Source organism: Coregonus clupeaformis, chromosome 30 (genome assembly GCF_020615455.1).
Source record: "Coregonus clupeaformis isolate EN_2021a chromosome 30, ASM2061545v1, whole genome shotgun sequence".
Classification (NCBI taxonomy): domain Eukaryota; kingdom Metazoa; phylum Chordata; class Actinopteri; order Salmoniformes; family Salmonidae; genus Coregonus; species Coregonus clupeaformis.
The window spans coordinates 43,497,575-43,521,405 of record NC_059221.1 but is presented as its reverse complement, the minus strand read 5'-3'; the positions used below and the strand labels follow the sequence as shown (position 1 = coordinate 43,521,405).

The 23,831-nt window shown below is 44.8% G+C and overlaps 1 protein-coding gene across 1 annotated transcript in view; it reads left to right on the top strand.

Annotated features, from left to right (window-relative positions):
* LOC121546644 (monocarboxylate transporter 1-like) overlaps nucleotides 1-23,831 on the top strand; it is a 105,777-nt gene that overhangs the window by 21,326 nt on the left and 60,620 nt on the right. The window contains exon 2 of the mRNA XM_045209586.1: nucleotides 23,119-23,604. Coding sequence (XP_045065521.1) covers nucleotides 23,388-23,604 — 217 coding nt within the window. The 5' untranslated portion in view covers nucleotides 23,119-23,387. The remainder of the gene's footprint in view (nucleotides 1-23,118; nucleotides 23,605-23,831) is intronic.

Genomic DNA, 23,831 nt, shown 5'->3' with positions numbered 1-23,831 from the left:
GTACTGGAGGAGCAGGGTTGGCTTTATACTGTAGTACTGGAGGAGCAGGGTTGGCTTTATACTGTAGTACTGGAGGAGCAGGGTTGGCTTATACTGTAGTACTGGAGGAGCAGGGTTGGCTTTATACTGTAGTACTGGAGGAGCAGGGTTGGCTTTATACTGTAGTACTGGAGGAGCAGGGTTGGCTTTATACTGGAGTACTGGAGGAGCAGGGTTGGCTTTATACTGTAGTACTGGAGGAGCAGGGTTGGCTTTATACTGGAGTACTGGAGGAGCAGGGTTGGCTTATACTGTAGTACTGGAGGAGCAGGGTTGGCTTTATACTGTAGTACTGGAGGAGCAGGGTTGGCTTTATACTGTAGTACTGGAGGAGCAGGGTTGGCTTTATACTGTAGTACTGGAGGAGCAGGGTTGGCTTTATACTGTAGTACTGGAGGAGCAGGGTTGGCTTATACTGTAGTACTGGAGGAGCAGGGTTGGCTTTATACTGTAGTACTGGAGGAGCAGGGTTGGCTTTATACTGTAGTACTGGAGGAGCAGGGGTTGGCTTTATACTGTAGTACTGGAGGAGCAGGGTTGGCTTTATACTGGAGTACTGGAGGAGCAGGGTTGGCTTTATACTGTAGTACTGGAGGAGCAGGGTTGGCTTTATACTGTAGTACTGGAGGAGCAGGGTTGGCTTATACTGTAGTACTGGAGGAGCAGGGTTGGCTTTATACTGTAGTACTGGAGGAGCAGGGTTGGCTTTATACTGTAGTACTGGAGGAGCAGGGTTGGCTTTATACTGTAGTACTGGAGGAGCAGGGTTGGCTTTATACTGGAGTACTGGAGGAGCAGGGTTGGCTTTATACTGTAGTACTGGAGGAGCAGGGGTTGGCTTTATACTGGAGTACTGGAGGAGCAGGGTTGGCTTTATACTGTAGTACTGGAGGAGCAGGGTTGGCTTTATACTGGAGTACTGGAGGAGCAGGGTTGGCTTTATACTGTAGTACTGGAGGAGCAGGGTTGGCTTTATACTGTAGTACTGGAGGAGCAGGGTTGGCTTATACTGTAGTACTGGAGGAGCAGGGTTGGCTTTATACTGTAGTACTGGAGGAGCAGGGTTGGCTTTATACTGTAGTACTGGAGGAGCAGGGTTGGCTTTATACTGTAGTACTGGAGGAGCAGGGTTGGCTTTATACTGGAGTACTGGAGGAGCAGGGTTGGCTTTTATACTGTAGTACTGGAGGAGCAGGGTTGGCTTTATACTGTAGTACTGGAGGAGCAGGGTTGGCTTATACTGTAGTACTGGAGGAGCAGGGTTGGCTTTATACTGTAGTACTGGAGGAGCAGGGTTGGCTTTATACTGTAGTACTGGAGGAGCAGGGTTGGCTTTATACTGTAGTACTGGAGGAGCAGGGTTGGCTTTATACTGGAGTACTGGAGGAGCAGGGTTGGCTTTATACTGTAGTACTGGAGGAGCAGGGTTGGCTTTATACTGGAGTACTGGAGGAGCAGGGTTGGCTTTATACTGTAGTACTGGAGGAGCAGGGTTGGCTTTATACTGGAGTACTGGAGGAGCAGGGTTGGCTTTATACTGTAGTCAGACACATAGGGGGTATCCTAAATGACACTGTATTTTATGTAGTGCACTGCACTCCTTTGACCTTCCCCTTCTCCCCACTGTTATAATGATGTTAGTTCCCCTTCTCCCCACTGTTGTAATGATGTTAGTTCCCCTTCTCCCCACTGTTGTAATGATGTTAGTTCCCCTTCTCCCCACTGTTATAATGATGTTTAGAGTTGAGCCGCTCCCCCTGGTCTAATGGTGCGTTTGAATCGTTTTGGTTGGGAAACAGCATCCGGACGCACCATAAGACATTAGATCTGATTACATCAGAGGAAGCTGTGGCTACATAGCTGAGACCAGGTTCCAGATGGACCAGTGAAGCGTGTGTTGTGAAGTCAGTTTACTGTAGTGAAGGGGGATTCCTGTATAATTCTTTCCATCTGGTCCCCAGGCTGATTGCGTAAAGCTCAGAAGGATCCATTTGGGGTGTTGATCCACCCCAGACCATGGGATCAGCATTATTCCTGTCTCTACATATGATTTCCTGATGTGTTCTGTAGAACTGATTCACTCAGAGAGAAGTGAAACAGGATGTGTGTGTACTGTACTATGTGTTTTGGTTTACTGTAGTGTTCCATACTCAGGGATGCGGGTGTATCTTAAGGTTTGTTAACTATATAATAGTTGTGTGGTGGTGATTCCTCCTGGTCAGGACACAGACAGGAGACTCCAGACCTCTAAAACTGTGTCGTAATGTTCTGAAACTCAGCACAATATTAGGACTGTTAGACGAGACAGAGAAGAGATGAAACCTTGTTTAGTTTTAGAATCAACCCTCAGGTCTTTTAAAGGCTCATGTTATTCTATCACCACACAGAGAGACAGACCCAGAGAGACCCAGTTTAGTGCCCTGTAGTTCACCAGTCCAGACCCAGTTTAGTGTCCTGTAGTTCACCATCCAGACCCAGTTTATTGTCCTGTAGTTCACCATCCAGACCCAGTTTATTGTCCTGTAGTTCACCAGTCCAGACCCAGGTTAGTGCCCTGTAGTTCACCATCCAGACCCAGTTTAGTGCCCTGTAGTTCACCAGTCCAGACCCAGTTTAGTGTCCTGTAGTTCACCATCCAGACCCAGTTTAGTCCCCTGTAGTTCACCAGTCCAGACCCAGTTTATTGTCCTGTAGTTCACCATCCAGACCCAGTTTAGTGCCCTGTAGTTCACCATCCAGACCCAGTTTAGTGCCCTGTAGTTCACCATCCAGACCCAGTTTAGTGCCCTGTAGTTCACCATCCAGACCCAGTTTAGTGTCCTGTAGTTCACCAGTCCAGACCCAGTTTAGTGTCCTGTAGTTCACCATCCAGACCCAGTTTATTGTCCTGTAGTTCACCAGTCCAGACCCAGTTTATTGTCCTGTAGTTCACCAGTCCAGACCCAGTTTATTGTCCTGTAGTTCACCAGTCCAGACCCAGTTTAGTGTCCTGTAGTTCACCAGTCCAGACCCAGTTTAGTGTCCTGTAGTTCACCATCCAGACCCAGTTTAGTGCCCTGTAGTTCACCATCCAGACCCAGTTTAGTGTCCTGTAGTTCACCAGTCCAGACCCAGTTTAGTGTCCTGTAGTTCACCATCCAGACCCAGTTTATTGTCCTGTAGTTCACCAGTCCAGACCCAGTTTATTGTCCTGTAGTTCACCAGTCCAGACCCAGTTTATTGTCCTGTAGTTCACCAGTCCAGACCCAGTTTAGTGTCCTGTAGTTCACCATCCAGACCCAGTTTATTGTCCTGTAGTTCACCATCCAGACCCAGTTTAGTGCCCTGTAGTTCACCAGTCCAGACCCAGTTTAGTGCCCTGTAGTTCACCATCCAGACCCAGTTTAGTGTCCTGTAGTTCACCAGTCCAGACCCAGTTTAGTGTCCTGTAGTTCACCAGTCCAGACCCAGTTTAGTGCCCTGTAGTTCACCGTCCAGACCCAGTTTAGTGCCCTGTAGTTCACCATCCAGACCCTGTAGTTCACCATCCAGACCCAGTTTAGTGTCCTGTAGTTCACCAGTCCAGACCCAGGTTAGTGTCCTGTAGTTCACCAGTCCAGACCCAGTTTATTGTCCTGTAGTTCACCATCCAGACCCAGTTTAGTGCCCTGTAGTTCACCATCCAGACCCAGTTTAGTGTCCTGTAGTTCACCAGTCCAGACCCAGTTTAGTGCCCTGGAGTTCACCAGTCCAGGCCCACCATGCTCAATGCCAAGCGTCAGCTGGAGTGGTTCAAAGCTCACCGCCATTGGACTCTGGAGCAGTGGAAACGCAATCTCTGGAGTGATGAATCATACTTCACCCTCTGGCAGTCCGACGGACGATTCTGGGTTTGGCAGATGCCAGGAGAACACTACCTGTCCCAATACATAGTGCCAACTGTAAAGTTTGGTGGAGGACGAATAATGGTTTAGGGCTGTTTTTCATGGTTCGTGCTAGGCCCCTTAGTTCCAGTGAAGGGAAATCTTAACACTACAGCATACAATGACATTCTAGACGATTCTGGGCTTCCAACTTTGTGGCAACAATTTGGAGAAGGCCCTTTCCTGTTTCAGCATGACAATGCCCCAGTGCACAAAGTGAGATCCATACAGAAATGGTTTGTCGAGATCGGTGTGGAAGAACTTGACTGGCCTGACCTCAACCCCATCGAACGTCTTTGGGATGAGCCAGGCCTAATCGCCCAACATCAGCGCCCGACCTCACTAATGCTCCTGTGGCTGAATGGAAGCAAGTCCCCGCAGCAATGTTCCAACATCTAGTGGAAAGCCTTCCCAGAAGAGTGGAGGCTGTTATAGCAGCAAAGGGGGGGGACCAACTCCATATTAATGCCCATGATTTTGGAATGAGATGTTTGACGAGCAGGTGTCCACATACTTTTGACTTGAGGTTTGTGGGCACTATGGTGTTGAACGCTGAGTTATAGTCAATGAAAAGCATTTTCACAAAGGTGTTATTTTTATACAGGTGGAAAAGGGCAGTGAGATTGTGTCATCTGTGGATCTGTTGGGGCAGTATGAGAATTAGTGGGTCCAGGGTGTCTGGGATGATGGTGTTGATGTGAGCCATGAACAGCCTTTCAAAGCATTTCATGGCTACAGATGTGAATGCTACGAGGCAATGGTCATTTAGACAGGTTACCTTGGCGTTGTTGGGCACAGGGACTATGGTGGTCTGAAACATGTAGGTATTACAGACTGGGTCAGGGAGAGGTTGGACATGTCAGTGAAGACCCTTACCAGCTGGTCAGTGCATGCTCTGAGTACACGTCCTGGTAATCAGTCTGGCCCTGCCAGTGTGTTGTAATGTAGTTAACCAGTTACCAGACTGACAGGGTAATGATTACGGAGAAACATGCTGTTTACACCTGGTACTAGGGGCACAGCTTACATGGCAGTGTTCATTTTGGCAACTATTTTACATTTAGTTTTACTACTAGTTTTAGTCTTCGCCACATTTGGGTCATTTCATCCTTTAGTTTTTAGTTTAGGACAACGTTAGTCTAGTTTTAGTCAGCCATTTTAGTCACATAATAGTAAGTGCATTTTTCTCTAACTTCCATCATGTCCCATTCAGGTAGCCTTGTTCAACTGGGCCTACTGTCCCCTCCTACACCTTAGCTGGCAACAATGATATTGTGGCAGATTGTAACCAGTGCCAGCCATAATTAACCATATACTATAAAGCCTTGGCTACAGGTTAAACAATTTACAGATCCGATTTTCTCCCCATCATAACCGTCGAGTGGGTAAATAAGTGGTTTCCTTGAAAGGGGGAGAATTCATTTTTTCCCAGCTCAATCAGATAATGTAACTGAGGGATGGACATCCATGAGGGAGAGTGTATAAGTGCACACTTCGGAGGAAGGGTAGAGAATCGGATTGCAGCCCTCGGGTTTCTCATTCATTCCTCCCTGTCCTTCTGGTCCCTGTTCTTGTTGTCCCTGTCCTTGTTGTCCTTGTCCTCGTTGTCCCTGTCCTTGTTGTCCTTGTTGTCCCTGTCCTTCTGGTCTCTGTCCTTCTGGTCCCTGTTCTTCCCTGTCCTTCTGGTCCCTGTTCTTCTGGTCCCTGTTCTTCCCTGTCCTTCTGGTCCCTGTTCTTCCCTGTCCTTGTGGTCCCTGTTCTTCCCTGTCCTTCTGGTCCCTGTTCTTCCCTGTCCTTCTGGTCCCTGTTCTTCCCTGTCCTTCTGGTCCCTGTTCTTCCCTGTCCTTCTGGTCCCTGTTCTTCCCTGTCCTTCTGGTCCCTGTTCTTCCCTGTCCTTCTAGTCCCTGTTCTTCCCTGTCCTTCTGGTCCCTGTTCTTCCCTGTCCTTCTGGTCCCTGTTCTTCCCTGTCCTTCTGGTCCCTGTTCTTCCCTGTCCTTCTGGTCCCTGTTCTTCCCTGTCCTTCTGGTCCCTGTTCTTCCCTGTCCTTCTGGTCCCTGTTCTTCCCTGTCCTTCTAGTCCCTGTTCTTCCCTGTCCTTCTGGTCCCTGTTCTTCCCTGTCCTTCTAGTCCCTGACTCGGAATCAGTTGTCTCAAGGGTTGAACATTATTCTTTAACTGTTCTCCTCCCCTTCATCTACACTGATTTGAAGTGGATTTAACAAGTGACATCAATAAGGGATCATAGCTTTCACCTGGATTCACCTGGTCAGTCTCTCATGGAAGGCGCAGGTGTTCTTAATGAGTTGTCCACTCAGTGTATGTTGCCCTAAGGTTGGTAGAATGTTATTCTAAATGATTCCCAGCTGTAATGACTGCCAAAGGTGCTTCCACCACATCCTCCAGTGATTTTCTAACTTTTCCTGTTGCAAAGCGATATCCCAAGTATAAATACAGTAAAATATTTACATCAAAAAATATATGTTTGGAGCAAAATAGTGCTTTTTAGACACAACTGCAAACTTCAAGGAGTAGGGAATTTAAGGAGCTGGTCTGATGGGAATTCATGACGCCATCGTCCTCCCACCTTGCTTGAGGAACAATAGAGGAGCAATAGAGAACAAAAGGAAAGGCCCCCCCCCCCCTACTTGTGCGATGTCATGACATACCTGGACCATCTATTGAGATGTGCCTTTTGTTAAAGGGGAATTTCACCCTGGGCGAATCTGGGCTTGTTTTTATCATGTCCGAGGCAGGGGGAGGGGGAGGAGATCTGAAAATAAATGTAGTCCTGCGTTGTGGCATTTCGAGAGAGCACTATGTTACACCAGATAATCATTCACTACACCCGCAATAATATCTGCTAAATATTTATATGTGACCAATAAAATGTGATTTGATTTGATTATGTGATACTGATCACATTATACGTTTTTGTAGATATGGTTGTCCTTTGGACGTCTTTCAGCTATGTTCCTATCAGCGGATTCATTGCTAAATATATACAGTGCCTTCGGAAAGTATTCAAACCCCTTGACTTTTTACACATTTTGTTACATTACAACCTTATTCTGAAATAGATTTTCTTTTAAATAATCCCCATCAATCTACACACAATACCCCATAATGACAAAGTGAAAACAGGTTTTTATAAATTTTTGCAAATGTATTAAAAATAAAAATCAGATACCTTATTTACATAAGTATTCAGACCCTTTGCTATGAAACTCGAAATTGAGCTCAGGTGCATCCTGTTTCCATTGATCATCCTTGAGATGTTTTTACAACTTGATTGGAGTCCTTCTGTGGTAAATTCAATTGATTGGACATGATTTGGAAAGGCACACACCTGTCAATTTAAGGTCCCACAGTTGAAAGTGCATGTCAGAGCAAAAACCAAGCCATTAGGTCGAAGGAATTGTCCGTAGAGCTCTGAGATTGTGTCAAGGCACAGATCTGGGGAAGGGTACCAAAAAATGTCTGCAGCATTGAAGGTCCCCAAGAACACAGTGGCCTCCATCATTCTTAAATGGAAGAAGTTTGGAACCACCAAGACTCTTCCTAGAGCTGGCCGCCCGGCCAAACTGAGCAATCGGGGGAGAAGGGCCTTGGTCAGGGAGGTGACCAAGAACCCGATGGTCACTCTGACAGAGCTCCAGAGTTCCTCTGAGGAGATGGGAGAACCTTCCAGAAGGACAACCATCTCTGCAGCACTCCACCAATCAGGCCTTTATGCTAGAGTGGCCAGACGGAAGCCACTCCTCAGTAAAAGGCACATGACCGCTAAGTAAGTATTGTTTCCTGCTAGCCACCTAGCTAGCTAGCTAACTTTAGTTTATCTACTGAAACCCATATTGAGTACTGCTGGCTAACATGCTACTGTGTTACAGTGGGGGGAAATCAAAGTATTTTTCTCTTTGCCAACTTAGGTAGTTAGGTAGGTAGTTAGCTAAACAACTACAGGTAGCCATATTTATGACAAAAAATAGAGGCGGTTTTATAATCAGAGATCTATTGTATCTCGATTGTAAAACCTCTTCTCTTTTTAGTCGTAGATATGGCTACTAAACACCAAGCTATAACATTACAACCAGCCACCTAAAGCTAGGTTTACCAGCAAACGTTAGCACATGACTGGAGTTGGCTAACTAGTTAGCCTGGCGCCTGCTAACTGGTTACTATGCGCCAGGCCTCCTGTTTGTAACTTTTTAGCAAACGTGTAACATTAGCAACTGTAAATAGGTTTACTAGCTAGTTATCTACATTTGTCATTTAGCAGACGCTCTTATCCAGAGCGACTTACAGGAGCAATTAGGGTTAAGTGCCTTGCTCAAGGGCACATCGACATATTTTTCACCTAGTCGGCTCAGGGATTAGAACCAGCGACCTTTCGGTTACTGGCACAACGCTCTTAACCACTAAGCTACCTAACATAATTGACAAGGGTTGACATTGGTTATGATTATGACTGGATTTATTTCAAAATCACAAAATTATAGGCATGACGCAATATAGGTTTCCAAACAGATTTTTTAGAATTATTGGCTATCCAACAAGCTAGCTAGCTAAGTTTACTAGCTAACAGTGAGGAGAAACTATAATACAACAATTTAACTGTTTGAAAATCTCTAAAACTGATCAACTGGTTTTACTATAAATATATTTGCCTAAGCATGAATGTTAGACATGGCTGTAGGTAGATACGGTCTGCCTACCTACCTAGGCTCATGTGTACGGTCTGGTCACTGTGCAAAGGTTGAGGGTTATGTTATATTTCTGTCTTAGGCTAGATATTGTTCTAAATGTGATCTCTGCCTATGTACATGTGTGCATGTTCAACTAGACTACCCTAATGGTGTTATGTTGGCACAGTTCAACTGTCGTTCATACTGTACAATGTGTTACAGACAATACTGTGTGGTGCCTGGGCTTCTTCCTGGAGTGGATTCTTGGAGAGAAATAGAATTCCTTTGCCTGCATGTGTCATTGTAGCAGAACTTTATCCTGTGAACTGTATCCTGGATTTCAAGCAGAAGATGACTCAAGAGGACCTGAATGGCAGTTTGATGATGACTCCTCCCACAGCTGTACAAGTGTTCCCTGAAGTTACTGGATGTTTCTTTGGAATGGCAATTTCATCATGACCACCTCTCATCATCTGCTGATCACCAGTTCTCTTAGCTACGGGAGTTGCAGGATAGGTACTGTTGGTGTAGGACAGAATTTTTGACCAACCTTAGCTTGGCGATACTGTCTTCGTCCTCGATTTGTGGAAACAGGAGTCTCGTAAAATGTCTGTGTCCAGTTGCAGGGGGTCAGTTTGAATTTAGAAAACGCTCAGTTATAAAAATATATAATTTTTGCTCCATTAAGTAATCCAAGTTAATGCATAGCTGTGGGAAGTAGAGGTGCTGAGGGAAGTAGTGCACGGGTCCTTTACTAGTCCTGTATTAACAGACCTATATAGCAGTCTGTAACACTGGTCCTTTACTAGTCCTGTATTAACAGACCTATATAGCAGTCTGTAACACTGGGCCTTTACTAGTCCTGTATTAACAGACCTATATAGCAGTCTGTAACACTGGTCCTTTACTAGTCCTGTATTAGAGGACCTATATAGCAGTCTGTAACACTGGTCCTTTACTAGTCCTGTATTAGTGGACCTATATAGCAGTCTGTAACACTGGGCCTTTACTAGTCCTGTATTAGTGGACCTATATAGCAGTCTGTAACACTGGGCCTTTACTAGTCCTGTATTAACAGACCTATATAGCAGTCTGTAACACTGGTCCTTTACTAGTCCTGTATTAGTAGACCTATATAGCAGTCTGTAACACTGGTCCTTTACTAGTCCTGTATTAGAGGACCTATATAGCAGTCTGTAACACTGGTCCTTTACTAGTCCTGTATTAACAAACCTATATAGCAGTCTGTAACACTGGGCCTTTACTAGTCCTGTATTAGTGGACCTATATAGCAGTCTGTAACACTGGGCCTTTACTAGTCCTGTATTAGTGGACCTATATAGCAGTCTGTAACACTGGTCCTTTACTAGTCCTGTATTAACAGACCTATATAGCAGTCTGTAACACTGGTCCTTTACTAGTCCTGTATTAGTGGACCTATATAGCAGTCTGTAACACTGGTCCTTTACTAGTCCTGTATTAGTGGACCTATATAGCAGTCTGTAACACTGGTCCTTTACTAGTCCTGTATTAACAGACCTATATAGCAGTCTGTAACACTGGTCCTTTACTAGTCCTGTATTAGTAGACCTATATAGCAGTCTGTAACACTGGGCCTTTACTAGTCCTGTATTAACAGACCTATATAGCAGTCTGTAACACTGGTCCTTTACTAGTCCTGTATTAACAGACCTATATAGCAGTCTGTAACACTGGGCCTTTACTAGTCCTGTATTAGTGGACCTATATAGCAGTCTGTAACACTGGTCCTTTACTAGTCCTGTATTAGTGGACCTATATAGCAGTCTGTAACACTGGGCCTTTACTAGTCCTTTATTAACAGACCTATATAGCAGTCTGTAACACTGGGCCTTTACTAGTCCTTTATTAACAGACCTACAGTGGGGGAAAAAGTATTTAGTCAGCCACCAATTGTGCAAGTTCTCCCACTTAAAAAGATGAGAGAGGCCTGTAATTTTCATCATAGGTACACGTCAATTATGACAGACAAATTGAGAGAAAAAAATCCAGGAAATCACATTGTAGGATTTTTAATGATTTTATTTGCAAATTATGGTGGAAAATAAGTATTTGGTCACCTACAAACAAGCAAGATTTCTGGCTCTCACAGACCTGTAACTTCTTGTTTAAGAGGCTCCTCTGTCCTCCACTCGTTACCTGTATTAATGGCACCTGTTTGAACTTGTTATCAGTATAAAAGACACCTGTCCACAACCTCAAACAGTCACACTCCAAACTCCACTATGGCCAAGACCAAAGAGCTGTCAAAGGACACCAGAAACAAAATTGTAGACCTGCACCAGGCTGGGAAGACTGAATCTGCAATAGGTAAGCAGCTTGGTTTGAAGAAATCAACTGTGGGAGCAATTATTAGGAAATGGAAGACATACAAGACCACTGATAATCTCCCTCGATCTGGGGAGATCTCACCCCGTGGGATCAAAATGATCACAAGAACGGTGAGCAAAAATCCCAGAACCACACGGGGGGGACCTAGTGAATGACCTGCAGAGAGCTGGGACCAAAGTAACAAAGCCTACCATCAGTAACACACTACAGCCGCCAGGGACTCAAATCCTGCAGTGCCAGACGTGTCCCCCCTGCTTAAGCCAGTACATGTCCAGGCCCGTCTGAAGTTTGCTAGAGTGGATTTGGATGATCCAGAAGAGGATTGGGAGAATGTCATTGGTCAGATGAAACCAAAATAGAACTTTTGGTAAAAACTCAACTCGTCGTGTTTGGAGGACAAAGAATGCTGAGTTGCATCCAAAGAACACCATACCTACTGTGAAGCATGGGGGTGGAAACATCATGCTTTGGGGCTGTTTTTCTGCAAAGGGACCAGGACGACTGATCCGTGTAAAGGAAAGAATGAATGGGGCCATGTATCGTGAGATTTTGAGTGAAAACCTCCTTCCATCAGCAAGGGCATTGAAGATGAAACGTGGCTGGGTCTTTCAGCATGACAATGATCCCAAACACACCGCCCGGGCAACGAAGGAGTGGCTTCGTAAGAAGCATTTCAAGGTCCTGGAGTGGCCTAGCCAGTCTCCAGATCTCAACCCCATAGAAAATCTTTGGAGGGAGTTGAAAGTCCATGTTGCCCAGCGACAGCCCCAAAACATCACTGCTCTAGAGGAGATCTGCATGGAGGAATGGGCCAAAATACCAGCAACAGTGTGTGAAAACCTTGTGAAGACTTACAGAAAACGTTTGACCTGTGTCATTGCCAACAAAGGGTATATAACAAAGTATTGAGAAACTTTTGTTATTGACCAAATACTTATTTTCCACCATAATTTGCAAATAAATTCATTAAAAATCCTACAATGTGATTTTCTTGATTTTTTTCCCTCATTTTGTCTGTCATAGTTGACGTGTACCTATGATGAAAATTACAGGCCTCTCTCATCTTTTTAAGTGGGAGAACTTGCACAATTGGTGGCTGACTAAATACTTTTTTCCCCCACTGTATATAGCAGTCTGTAACACTGGGCCTTTACTAGTCCTGTATTAACAGACCTATATAGCAGTCTGTAACACTGGGCCTTTACTAGTCCTGTATTAACAGACCTATATAGCAGTCTGTAACACTGGTCCTTTACTAGTCCTGTATTAGTGGACCTATATAGCAGTCTGTAACACTGGGCCTTTACTAGTCCTGTATTAGTGGACCTATATAGCAGTCTGTAACACTGGGCCTTTACTAGTCCTGTATTAACAGACCTATATAGCAGTCTGTAACACTGGGCCTTTACTAGTCCTGTATTAACAGACCTATATAGCAGTCTGTAACACTGGTCCTTTACTAGTCCTGTATTAACAGACCTATATAGCAGTCTGTAACACTGGTCCTTTACTAGTCCTGTATTAACAGACCTATATAGCAGTCTGTAACACTGGTCCTTTACTAGTCCTGTATTAACAGACCTATGCACAGCAGTCTGTAACACTGGGTCTTTACTAGTCCTGTATTAACAGACCTATATAGCAGTCTGTAACACTGGTCCTTTACTAGTCCTGTATTAACAGACCTATATAGCAGTCTGTAACACTGGGCCTTTACTAGTCCTGTATTAGTGGACCTATATAGCAGTCTGTAACACTGGGCCTTTACTAGTCCTGTATTAGTGGACCTATATAGCAGTCTGTAACACTGGGCCTTTACTAGTCCTGTATTAACAGACCTATATAGCAGTCTGTAACACTCCGTCCCTTTACTAGTCCTGTATTAGTGGACCTATATAGCAGTCTGTAACACTGGGCCTTTACTAGTCCTGTATTAACAGACCTATATAGCAGTCTGTAACACTGGTCCTTTACTAGTCCTGTATTAACAGACCTATATAGCAGTCTGTAACACTGGTCCTTTACTAGTCCTGTATTAGTGGACCTATATAGCAGTCTGTAACACTGGTCCTTTACTAGTCCTGTATTAGTGGACCTATATAGCAGTCTGTAACACTGGTCCTTTACTAGTCCTGTATTAGTGGACCTATATAGCAGTCTGTAACACTGGTCCTTTACTAGTCCTGTATTAACAGACCTATATAGCAGTCTGTAACACTGGGCCTTTACTAGTCCTGTATTAACAGACCTATATAGCAGTCTGTAACACTGGGCCTTTACTAGTCCTGTATTAACAGACCTATATAGCAGTCTGTAACACTGGTCCTTTACTAGTCCTGTATTAACAGACCTATATAGCAGTCTGTAACACTGGTCCTTTACTAGTCCTGTATTAGTGGACCTATATAGCAGTCTGTAACACTGGTCCTTTACTAGTCCTGTATTAGTGGACCTATATAGCAGTCTGTAACACTGGGCCTTTACTAGTCCTGTATTAGTGGACCTATATAGCAGTCTGTAACACTGGTCCTTTACTAGTCCTGTATTAACAGACCTATATAGCAGTCTGTAACACTGGTCCTTTACTAGTCCTGTATTAACAGACCTATATAGCAGTCTGTAACACTGGTCCTTTACTAGTCCTGTATTAGTAGACCTATATAGCAGTCTGTAACACTGGTCCTTTACTAGTCCTGTATTAGTGGACCTATATAGCAGTCTGTAACACTGGGCCTTTACTAGTCCTGTATTAGTGGACCTATATAGCAGTCTGTAACACTGGGCCTTTACTAGTCCTGTATTAGTGGACCTATATAGCAGTCTGTAACACTGGGCCTTTACTAGTCCTGTATTAGTGGACCTATATAGCAGTCTGTAACACTGGGCCTTTACTAGTCCTTTATTAACAGACCTATATAGCAGTCTGTAACACTGGGCCCTTTACTAGTCCTGTATTAACAGACCTATATAGCAGTCTGTAACACTGGGCCTTTACTAGTCCTGTATTAACAGACCTATATAGCAGTCTGTAACACTGGGCCTTTACTAGTCCTGTATTAACAGACCTATATAGCAGTCTGTAACACTGGGCCTTTACTAGTCCTGTATTAACAGACCTATATAGCAGTCTGTAACACTGGTCCTTTACTAGTCCTGTATTAGTGGACCTATATAGCAGTCTGTAACACTGGTCCTTTACTAGTCCTGTATTAACAGACCTATATAGCAGTCTGTAACACTGGTCCTTTACTAGTCCTGTATTAACAGACCTATATAGCAGTCTGTAACACTGGTCCTTTACTAGTCCTGTATTAGTGGACCTATATAGCAGTCTGTAACACTGGGCCTTTACTAGTCCTGTATTAGTGGACCTATATAGCAGTCTGTAACACTGGTCCTTTACTAGTCCTGTATTAACAGACCTATATAGCAGTCTGTAACACTGGGCCTTTACTAGTCCTGTATTAGTAGACCTATATAGCAGTCTGTAACACTGGTCCTTTACTAGTCCTGTATTAGTGGACCTATATAGCAGTCTGTAACACTGGGCCTTTACTAGTCCTCTATTAGTGGACCTATATAGCAGTCTGTAACACTGGGCCTTTACTAGTCCTGTATTAGTGGACCTATATAGCAGTCTGTAACACTGGGCCTTTACTAGTCCTGTATTAACAGACCTATATAGCAGTCTGTAACACTGGGCCTTTACTAGTCCTGTATTAACAGACCTATATAGCAGTCTGTAACACTGGGCCTTTACTAGTCCTGTATTAACAGACCTATATAGCAGTCTGTAACACTGGGCCTTTACTAGTCCTGTATTAACAGACCTATATAGCAGTCTGTAACACTGGGCCTTTACTAGTCCCTGTATTAACAGACCTATATAGCAGTCTGTAACACTGGTCCTTTACTAGTCCTGTATTAGTGGACCTATATAGCAGTCTGTAACACTGGTCCTTTACTAGTCCTGTATTAACAGACCTATATAGCAGTCTGTAACACTGGTCCTTTACTAGTCCTGTATTAGTGGACCTATATAGCAGTCTGTAACACTGGGCCTTTACTAGTCCTGTATTAGTGGACCTATATAGCAGTCTGTAACACTGGGCCTTTACTAGTCCTGTATTAGTGGACCTATATAGCAGTCTGTAACACTGGGCCTTTACTAGTCCTGTATTAGTGGACCTATATAGCAGTCTGTAACACTGGTCCTTTACTAGTCCTGTATTAGTGGACCTATATAGCAGTCTGTAACACTGGGCCTTTACTAGTCCTGTATTAACAGACCTATATGCAGTCTGTAACACTGGGCCTTTACTAGTCCTGTATTAGTGGACCTATATAGCAGTCTGTAACACTGGTCCTTTACTAGTCCTGTATTAGTGGACCTATATAGCAGTCTGTAACACTGGGCCTTTACTAGTCCTGTATTAACAGACCTATATAGCAGTCTGTAACACTGGGCCTTTACTAGTCCTGTATTAGTGGACCTATATAGCAGTCTGTAACACTGGTCCTTTACTAGTCCTCTATTAGTGGACCTATATAGCAGTCTGTAACACTGGGCCTTTACTAGTCCTGTATTAACAGACCTATATAGCAGTCTGTAACACTGGGCCTTTACTAGTCCTGTATTAACAGACCTATATAGCAGTCTGTAACACTGGGCCTTTACTAGTCCTGTATTAGTGGACCTATATAGCAGTCTGTAACACTGGTCCTTTACTAGTCCTGTATTAGTGGACCTATATAGCAGTCTGTAACACTGGGGCTTTACTAGTCCTGTATTAACAGACCTATATAGCAGTCTGTAACACTGGGCCTTTACTAGTCCTGTATTAGTGGACCTATATAGCAGTCTGTAACACTGGGCCTTTACTAGTCCTGTATTAGTGGACCTATATAGCAGTCTGTAACACTGAGCCTTTACTAGTCCTGTATTAGTGGACCTATATAGCAGTCTGTAACACTGGTCCTTTACTAGTCCTGTATTAGTGGACCTATATAGCAGTCTGTATCACTGGTCCTTTACTAGTCCTGTATTAGTGGACCTATATAGCAGTCTGTAACACTGGGCCTTTACTAGTCCTTTATTAACAGACCTATATAGCAGTCTGTAACACTGGGCCTTTACTAGTCCTGTATTAGTGGACCTATATAGCAGTCTGTAACACTGGTCCTTTACTAGTCCTGTATTAACAGACCTATATAGCAGTCTGTAACACTGGGCCTTTACTAGTCCTGTATTAGTGGACCTATATAGCAGTCTGTAACACTGGTCCTTTACTAGTCCTGTATTAGTGGACCTATATAGCAGTCTGTAACACTGGGCCTTTACTAGTCCTGTATTAACAGACCTATATAGCAGTCTGTAACACTGGGCCTTTACTAGTCCTGTATTAGTGGACCTATATAGCAGTCTGTAACACTGGTCCTTTACTAGTCCTGTATTAGTGGACCTATATAGCAGTCTGTAACACTGGGCCTTTACTAGTCCTGTATTAACAGACCTATATAGCAGTCTGTAACACTGGGCCTTTACTAGTCCTGTATTAGTGGACCTATATAGCAGTCTGTAACACTGGTCCTTTACTAGTCCTCTATTAGTGGACCTATATAGCAGTCTGTAACACTGGGCCTTTACTAGTCCTGTATTAACAGACCTATATAGCAGTCTGTAACACTGGGCCTTTACTAGTCCTGTATTAACAGACCTATATAGCAGTCTGTAACACTGGGCCTTTACTAGTCCTGTATTAGTGGACCTATATAGCAGTCTGTAACACTGGTCCTTTACTAGTCCTGTATTAGTGGACCTATATAGCAGTCTGTAACACTGGGGCTTTACTAGTCCTGTATTAACAGACCTATATAGCAGTCTGTAACACTGGGCCTTTACTAGTCCTGTATTAGTGGACCTATATAGCAGTCTGTAACACTGGGCCTTTACTAGTCCTGTATTAGTGGACCTATATAGCAGTCTGTAACACTGAGCCTTTACTAGTCCTGTATTAGTGGACCTATATAGCAGTCTGTAACACTGGTCCTTTACTAGTCCTGTATTAGTGGACCTATATAGCAGTCTGTATCACTGGTCCTTTACTAGTCCTGTATTAGTGGACCTATATAGCAGTCTGTAACACTGGGCCTTTACTAGTCCTTTATTAACAGACCTATATAGCAGTCTGTAACACTGGGCCTTTACTAGTCCTGTATTAGTGGACCTATATAGCAGTCTGTAACACTGGTCCTTTACTAGTCCTGTATTAACAGACCTATATAGCAGTCTGTAACACTGGGCCTTTACTAGTCCTGTATTAGTGGACCTATATAGCAGTCTGTAACACTGGGCCTTTACTAGTCCTGTATTAGTGGACCTATATAGCAGTCTGTAACACTGGTCCTTTACTAGTCCTGTATTAACAGACCTATATAGCAGTCTGTAGCACTGGTCCTTTACTAGTCCTGTATTAACAGACCTATATAGCAGTCTGTAACACTGGGTCTTTACTAGTCCTGTATTAGTGGACCTATATAGCAGTCTGTAACACTGGTCCTTTACTAGTCCTGTATTAGTGGACCTATATAGCAGTCTGTAACACTGGGCCTTTACTAGTCCTGTATTAACAGACCTATATAGCAGTCTGTAACACTGGTCCTTTTACTAGTCCTGTATTAGTGGACCTATATAGCAGTCTGTAACACTGGTCCTTTACTAGTCCTGTATTAGTGGACCTATATAGCAGTCTGTAACACTGGGCCTTTACTAGTCCTGTATTAACAGACCTATATAGCAGTCTGTAACACTGGGCCTTTACTAGTCCTGTATTAGTGGACCTATATAGCAGTCTGTAACACTGGGCCTTTACTAGTCCTGTATTAACAGACCTATATAGCAGTCTGTAACACTGGGCCTTTACTAGTCCTGTATTAGTGGACCTATATAGCAGTATGTAGCACTGGGCCTTTACTAGTCCTGTATTAGTGGACCTATATAGCAGTCTGTAACACTGGGCCTTTACTAGTCCTGTATTAACAGACCTATATAGCAGTCTGTAACACTGGTCCTTTACTAGTCCTGTATTAGTGGACCTATATAGCAGTCTGTAACACTGGGCCTTTACTAGTCCTGTATTAACAGACCTATATAGCAGTCTGTAACACTGGGCCTTTACTAGTCCTGTATTAACAGACCTATATAGCAGTCTGTAACACTGGGCCTTTACTAGTCCTGTATTAACAGACCTATATAGCAGTCTGTAACACTGGGCCTTTACTAGCCTCTCCTGGCTCAAAGAGGAGGAGGTATTGACATGTTGAATGCACCGAGCTGTCTGTTTAAACTACTAGCACACAGCTCAGACACCCATGCATACCCCACAAGACATGCCACCAGAGGTCTCTTCACAGTCCCCAAGTCCAGAACAGACTATGGGAGGCGCACCGTACTACATAGAGCCATGACTACATGGAACTCTATTCCACATCAGGTAACTGATGCAAGCAGTAAAATTAGTTTTTAAAAAACAGATAAAAATACACCTTATGGAACAGCGGGGACTGTGAAGCAACACAAACATAGACACAGACACATACATACACACACACGATAACATACGCACTATACACACACGTACACATGGATTTTGTACTGTAGATATGTGGTAGTGGAGTAGGGGCCTGAGGGCACACAGTGTGTTGTGAAATCTGTTAATGTATTGTAATGTTTTTAAAATTGTATAACTGCCTTAATTTTGCTGGACCCCAGGAAGAGTAGCTGCTGCCTTGGCAGGAACTAATGGGGATCCATAATAAACCCCAGGAAGAGTAGCTGCTGCCTTGGCAGGAATTAATGGGGATCCATAATAAACCCCAGGAAGAGTAGCTTCTGCCTTGGCATGAACTAATGGGGATCCATTATAAATACAAATACAAATCAAATCAAATTGTATTTGTCACATGCGCCGAATACAACAGGTGAAATGCTTACTGGTGGCCATTTGATTAATTGTTCAGCAGTCTTATGGCTTGGGGGTAGAAGCTGTTAAGGAGCCTTTTGGACCTAGACTTGGCGCCATGGTACCACTTGCCGTGCGGTAGCAGAAAGAACAGTCTATGACTAGGGTGGCTGGAGTCTTTGACCATTATTTGGGCCTTCCTCTGACACTGCCTAGTATATAGGTCCTGGATGGCAGGAAGCTTGGCCCCAGTGATGTACTGGACCGTTAGGTTTGATGGGGAGTGTCGTTGCACAGCTATTTTCAGGTCTCTCCAGAGATGTTCGATCGGGTTCAAGTCCGGGCTCTGGCTGGGCCACTCAAGGACATTCAGAGACTTGTCCCGAAGCCACTCCTGTCTTGGCTGTGTGCTTAGGGTCATTGTCCTGTTGGAAGGTGAACCTTCGCCCCAGTCTGAGGTCATGAGCAGGTTTTCATCAAGGATCTTTACTTTGCTCCGTTCATCTTTCCCTCGATCCTGACTAGTCTCCCAGTCCCTGCCGCAGAAAAACATCCCCACAGCATGATGCTGCCACCACCATGCTTCACCGTAGGGATGGTACCAGGTTTCCTCCAGACGTGATGCTCGGCATTCAGGCCAAAGAGTTCAATCTTGGTTTCACCAGGCCAGAGAATGTGGTTTCTCATGGTCTGAGAGTCCTTTAGGTGCCTTTTGGCAAACTCCAAGCGGGCTGTCATGTGCCTTTTACTGGTTTCCGTCTGGCCACTCTACCATAAAGGCCTGATTGTTGGAGCGCTGCAGAGATGGTTGTCCTTTGGCAAGGTTCTTCCATCTCTACAGAGGAACTCTGGAGCTCTGTCAGAGTGACCATCGGGTTCTTGGTCACTTCCCTGACCAAGGCCCTTCTCCCACGATTGCTCAGTTTGGCCGGGCGGCCAGCACTAGGAAGAGTCTTGGTGGATGCAAACGTCTTCCATTTAAGAATGATGGAGGCCACTGTGTTCTTGGGGACCTTCAATGCTACAGAAATATTTTGGTACCCTTCCCCAGATCTGTGCCTCGACACAATCTTGTCTTGGAGCTCTACGGACAATTCCTTTTGACCTCATGGCTTGGATTTTGCTCTGACATGCGCTCTCAACTGTGGGACCTTTTATATAAACAGGTGTGTGGATTTCCAAATCATGTCCAATCAATTGAATTTAACAGAGGTGGACTCCAAGTTTTAGAAACATCTTGTTCTCAACTGGTTTACCTGGTTAAATAAAGGTAAAATAAAATAAATCTCAAGGATGATCAATGGAAACAGGAAGCACCTGAGATCAGTTTAGAGTCTCATATTTTTTTATACATTTGCATACATTTATAAAAACCTGTTTTTGCTTTGTCATTTTGGGGTATTTTGTGTAGATTGATGAGGAATTGTAGTTATTTAATCCATTTTAGAGTAGGGATGTAACGTAACAACATGTGGAAAAAGTCAAGGGGTCTGAGTACTTTACGAATGCACTGAGTTTTGGCGCATGAGATTATTTTTGACTATTCATCTTCAGCTTCCTAAAGTCTCATTAGAAATGAGGTGTTTTTGCTTTAACAATAACATTAGCCTACAATGCTATGCTATTATATTCGGTTCTGTTATGTAAAATACTAATTAATCGTTATGTGATCTTGCGATGCATTGATTCGTCTTTGATCTAACTTTACTAAAGGAGCACCATGTGTAACCCTAAGGGATGACTAGGACTATTAGACAGCATCTTCCTGAGGGTTATTATAAACGATTAGAGCTTCATGGTCCTAAAAGGACAACGCTAAATAAACTTTGATTTGATTAGCTTGAACACATGGTTACAATATACCCTATTGCAGAATAAAATAAATCCGGTGAACTAGCAATTCATATAATTTATTTGCGTAGATTTGATCAATAAATAAATTGACCAAGTAGTGAACATATATCATTACTACGTAGAATTGCAGCCATCTAATCCAGCTTTTGGTGTGGTGTTAAAACAGCCATCTAATCCAGCTTTTGGTGTGGTGTTAAAACAGCCATCTATTCCAGCTTTTGGTGTGGTGTTAAAACAGCCATCTATTCCAGCTTTTGGTGTGGTGTTAAAACAGCCATCTAATCCAGCCTTTGTTGTGGTGTATTCTTTTGTTGTGGTGTATTCTTTTGTTGTGGTGTATTCACGCATCTCAATAAACTACAACCTAGATGCATTATTACCTCCAACTTTGCCCAATTTCCATTTTCCCACCCTAACGGGTCGTGTCTCAACCAATAGCCAATATAGGCTAAATATCCCAAGTCGTGCTAAAGCAACTTCCAGTAAGGGTCAGGCCTTGGGCTTTGCGGTGGCCACTCTGGTTTGGGTGTCCTCTGCGGAACGGTGTCGCTGTAACCAAGTGGTCACATATCGTTCTGGGTTCCACTGCACAAGAGCAGGTTGGAGAAACCACCATGCACCACCATGCACCACCATGCACCACCACCACGCACCACCATGCACCACCATGCACCACCATGCACCACCATGCACGACCATGCACCATGCACCACCATGCACCACCATGCACCACCACGCACCACCACGCACCACCACGCACCACCATGCACCACCATGCACCATGCACCACCATGCACCACCATGCACCACCATGCACCACCATGCACCATGCACCACCATGCACCGCCATGCACCGCCATGCACCATCATGCACCATGCACCATGCACCATGCACCACCATGCACCATGCACCGCCATGCACCATGCACCGCCATGCACCATACACCACCATGCACCATGCACCACCATGCACCGCCATGCGCCGCCATGCGCCATGCACCACCATGCACCACCATGCACCATGCACCACGCACCGCCATGCACCACGCACCACCATGCACCATGCACCACACACCGCCATGCACCATGCACCATGCACCTCTAGGCTGCTGTAGCCTACATATTTATTTGGTTTGTTATCATTTTTTATTGAATTTTTCTGGTAATTAAATATCATTTATTTAGAATTGATCAGAATATATTTTCCATGTATTCTCAAATTGAAAGAAGTGAGGCCTTGCGCTCCCCCAGCACTACACACCTGCTTACTTGTGAAGCGAAGGCAGCTGCATGACGCTATTTCATCAATACATTATTTTGACACTACTGGTGTCCCCCAAGGCTCGGTTCAAGGCCCTCTCCACTTCTCTCTATACATCAAGTCGCTCGGCTCCATCATATCCTCACATGGTCTCTCCTATCATTGCTATGTAGATGACACTCAACTACTTTTCTCCTTCCCCCTTCTGACACCCAGGTGGCGACACGCATCTCTGCGTGCCTGGTAGATATCTCAACGCATCTCTGCGTGCATCTCTGCGTGCCTGGTAGATATCTCAACGCATCTCTGCGTGCCTGGTAGATATCTCAACTTGGATGTCGGCCCACCACCTCAAGCTCAACCTCGACAAGATGGAACTTTTTTTCCAGGAAGGCCTACCCGCTCAAAGACCTCTCCATCACGGTTGATATTTCCACTGTGTCGCCCTCCCAGAGTGCAAAGAACCTTGGCGTGACCCTGGACAACACCCTGTCGTTCTCTGTAAACATCAAAGCAGTAACCCACTCCTGCAGGTTCATGCTCTACAACATCCGTAGAGTACGACCTTACCTCACACAGGAAGTGGCACAGATCTTAATCCAGGCACTTGTACTCTATCGTCTGGACTACTGCAACTCGCTGAGGGCTGGGCTCATCACTTGTGCCATCAAACCCCTGCAACTCGCTGAGGGCTGGGCTCCCTGCCTGTGCCATCAAACCCCTGCAACTCACTGAGGGCTGGGCTCATCCCTAGTGCCATCAAACCCCTGCAACTTATCCAGAACGCAGCAGCTCGCCTGGTTTTCAACCTTCCAAAGTTCTCCCATGTCATCCCGCTCCTCCGCACACTCCACTGGCTTCCAGTCGAAGCTTGCGTCCACTACAAGACCATGGTGCTTACTTACGGAGCAGCAAGTGGAACTGCCTGTGATATGTGGTTGTCCCACATAGCTATCTTAAGATGAATGCACTAACTGTAACTTGCTCTTGATAAGAGCATCTGCTAAATGACTAAAATGCAAATGTCTCTTTCTGTCTCTCTGTCTGCAGGTTCAGAGTGATTCCTGATGGTGGATACAGACTGGGAAGGACTGGCTGACTGACTGACTGGCTGACTGATTGACTGGCTGATTGGCTGACTGGCTGGCTGACTGACTGGCTGACTGACTGATTGACTGGCTGACTGGCTGACTGGCTGGCTGGTTGACTGACTATAACTACAGCCTCTACAAGTGTCCTAACCAGCCACTCAGTGTGTGTATGTGTGGGAGTGTTAGGACTATCCCCAGTGTGTGTGAGCCCCCTCCTGCCCTGACAGCATGGCCCCAGCGGTGGGCGGTCCAGTGGGCTATACCCCTCCAGAGGGAGGCTGGGGCTGGGCGGTGGTGGTGGGAGCCTTCATCTCTATTGGCTTCTCCTATGCCTTCCCCAAGTCCATCACCGTCTTCTTCAAGGAGCTGGAGACCACCTTTGACGCTACACCCTCACAGGTCTCATGGATCTCCTCGATTATGCTGGCCTGCATGTACGGAGGAGGTGAGTAGTGGGGGCTGGTAGGGGAGGAATCTGATCTCCCACACAGAGACAGTTAATCTCTTTATTAAATACAGTAAAAATAAATAAATCCAATATGGAGAGAGACGAGTGTGGGGGGGGGGGGGAGAGGAAGAGTTCAGATGAGATGAGTTTAGATGACTCGACCACACACTTCTCAACAGCTAAGAGGGGACAGAGGGAGAGGGACAGGGGAGAGGGACAGGGGG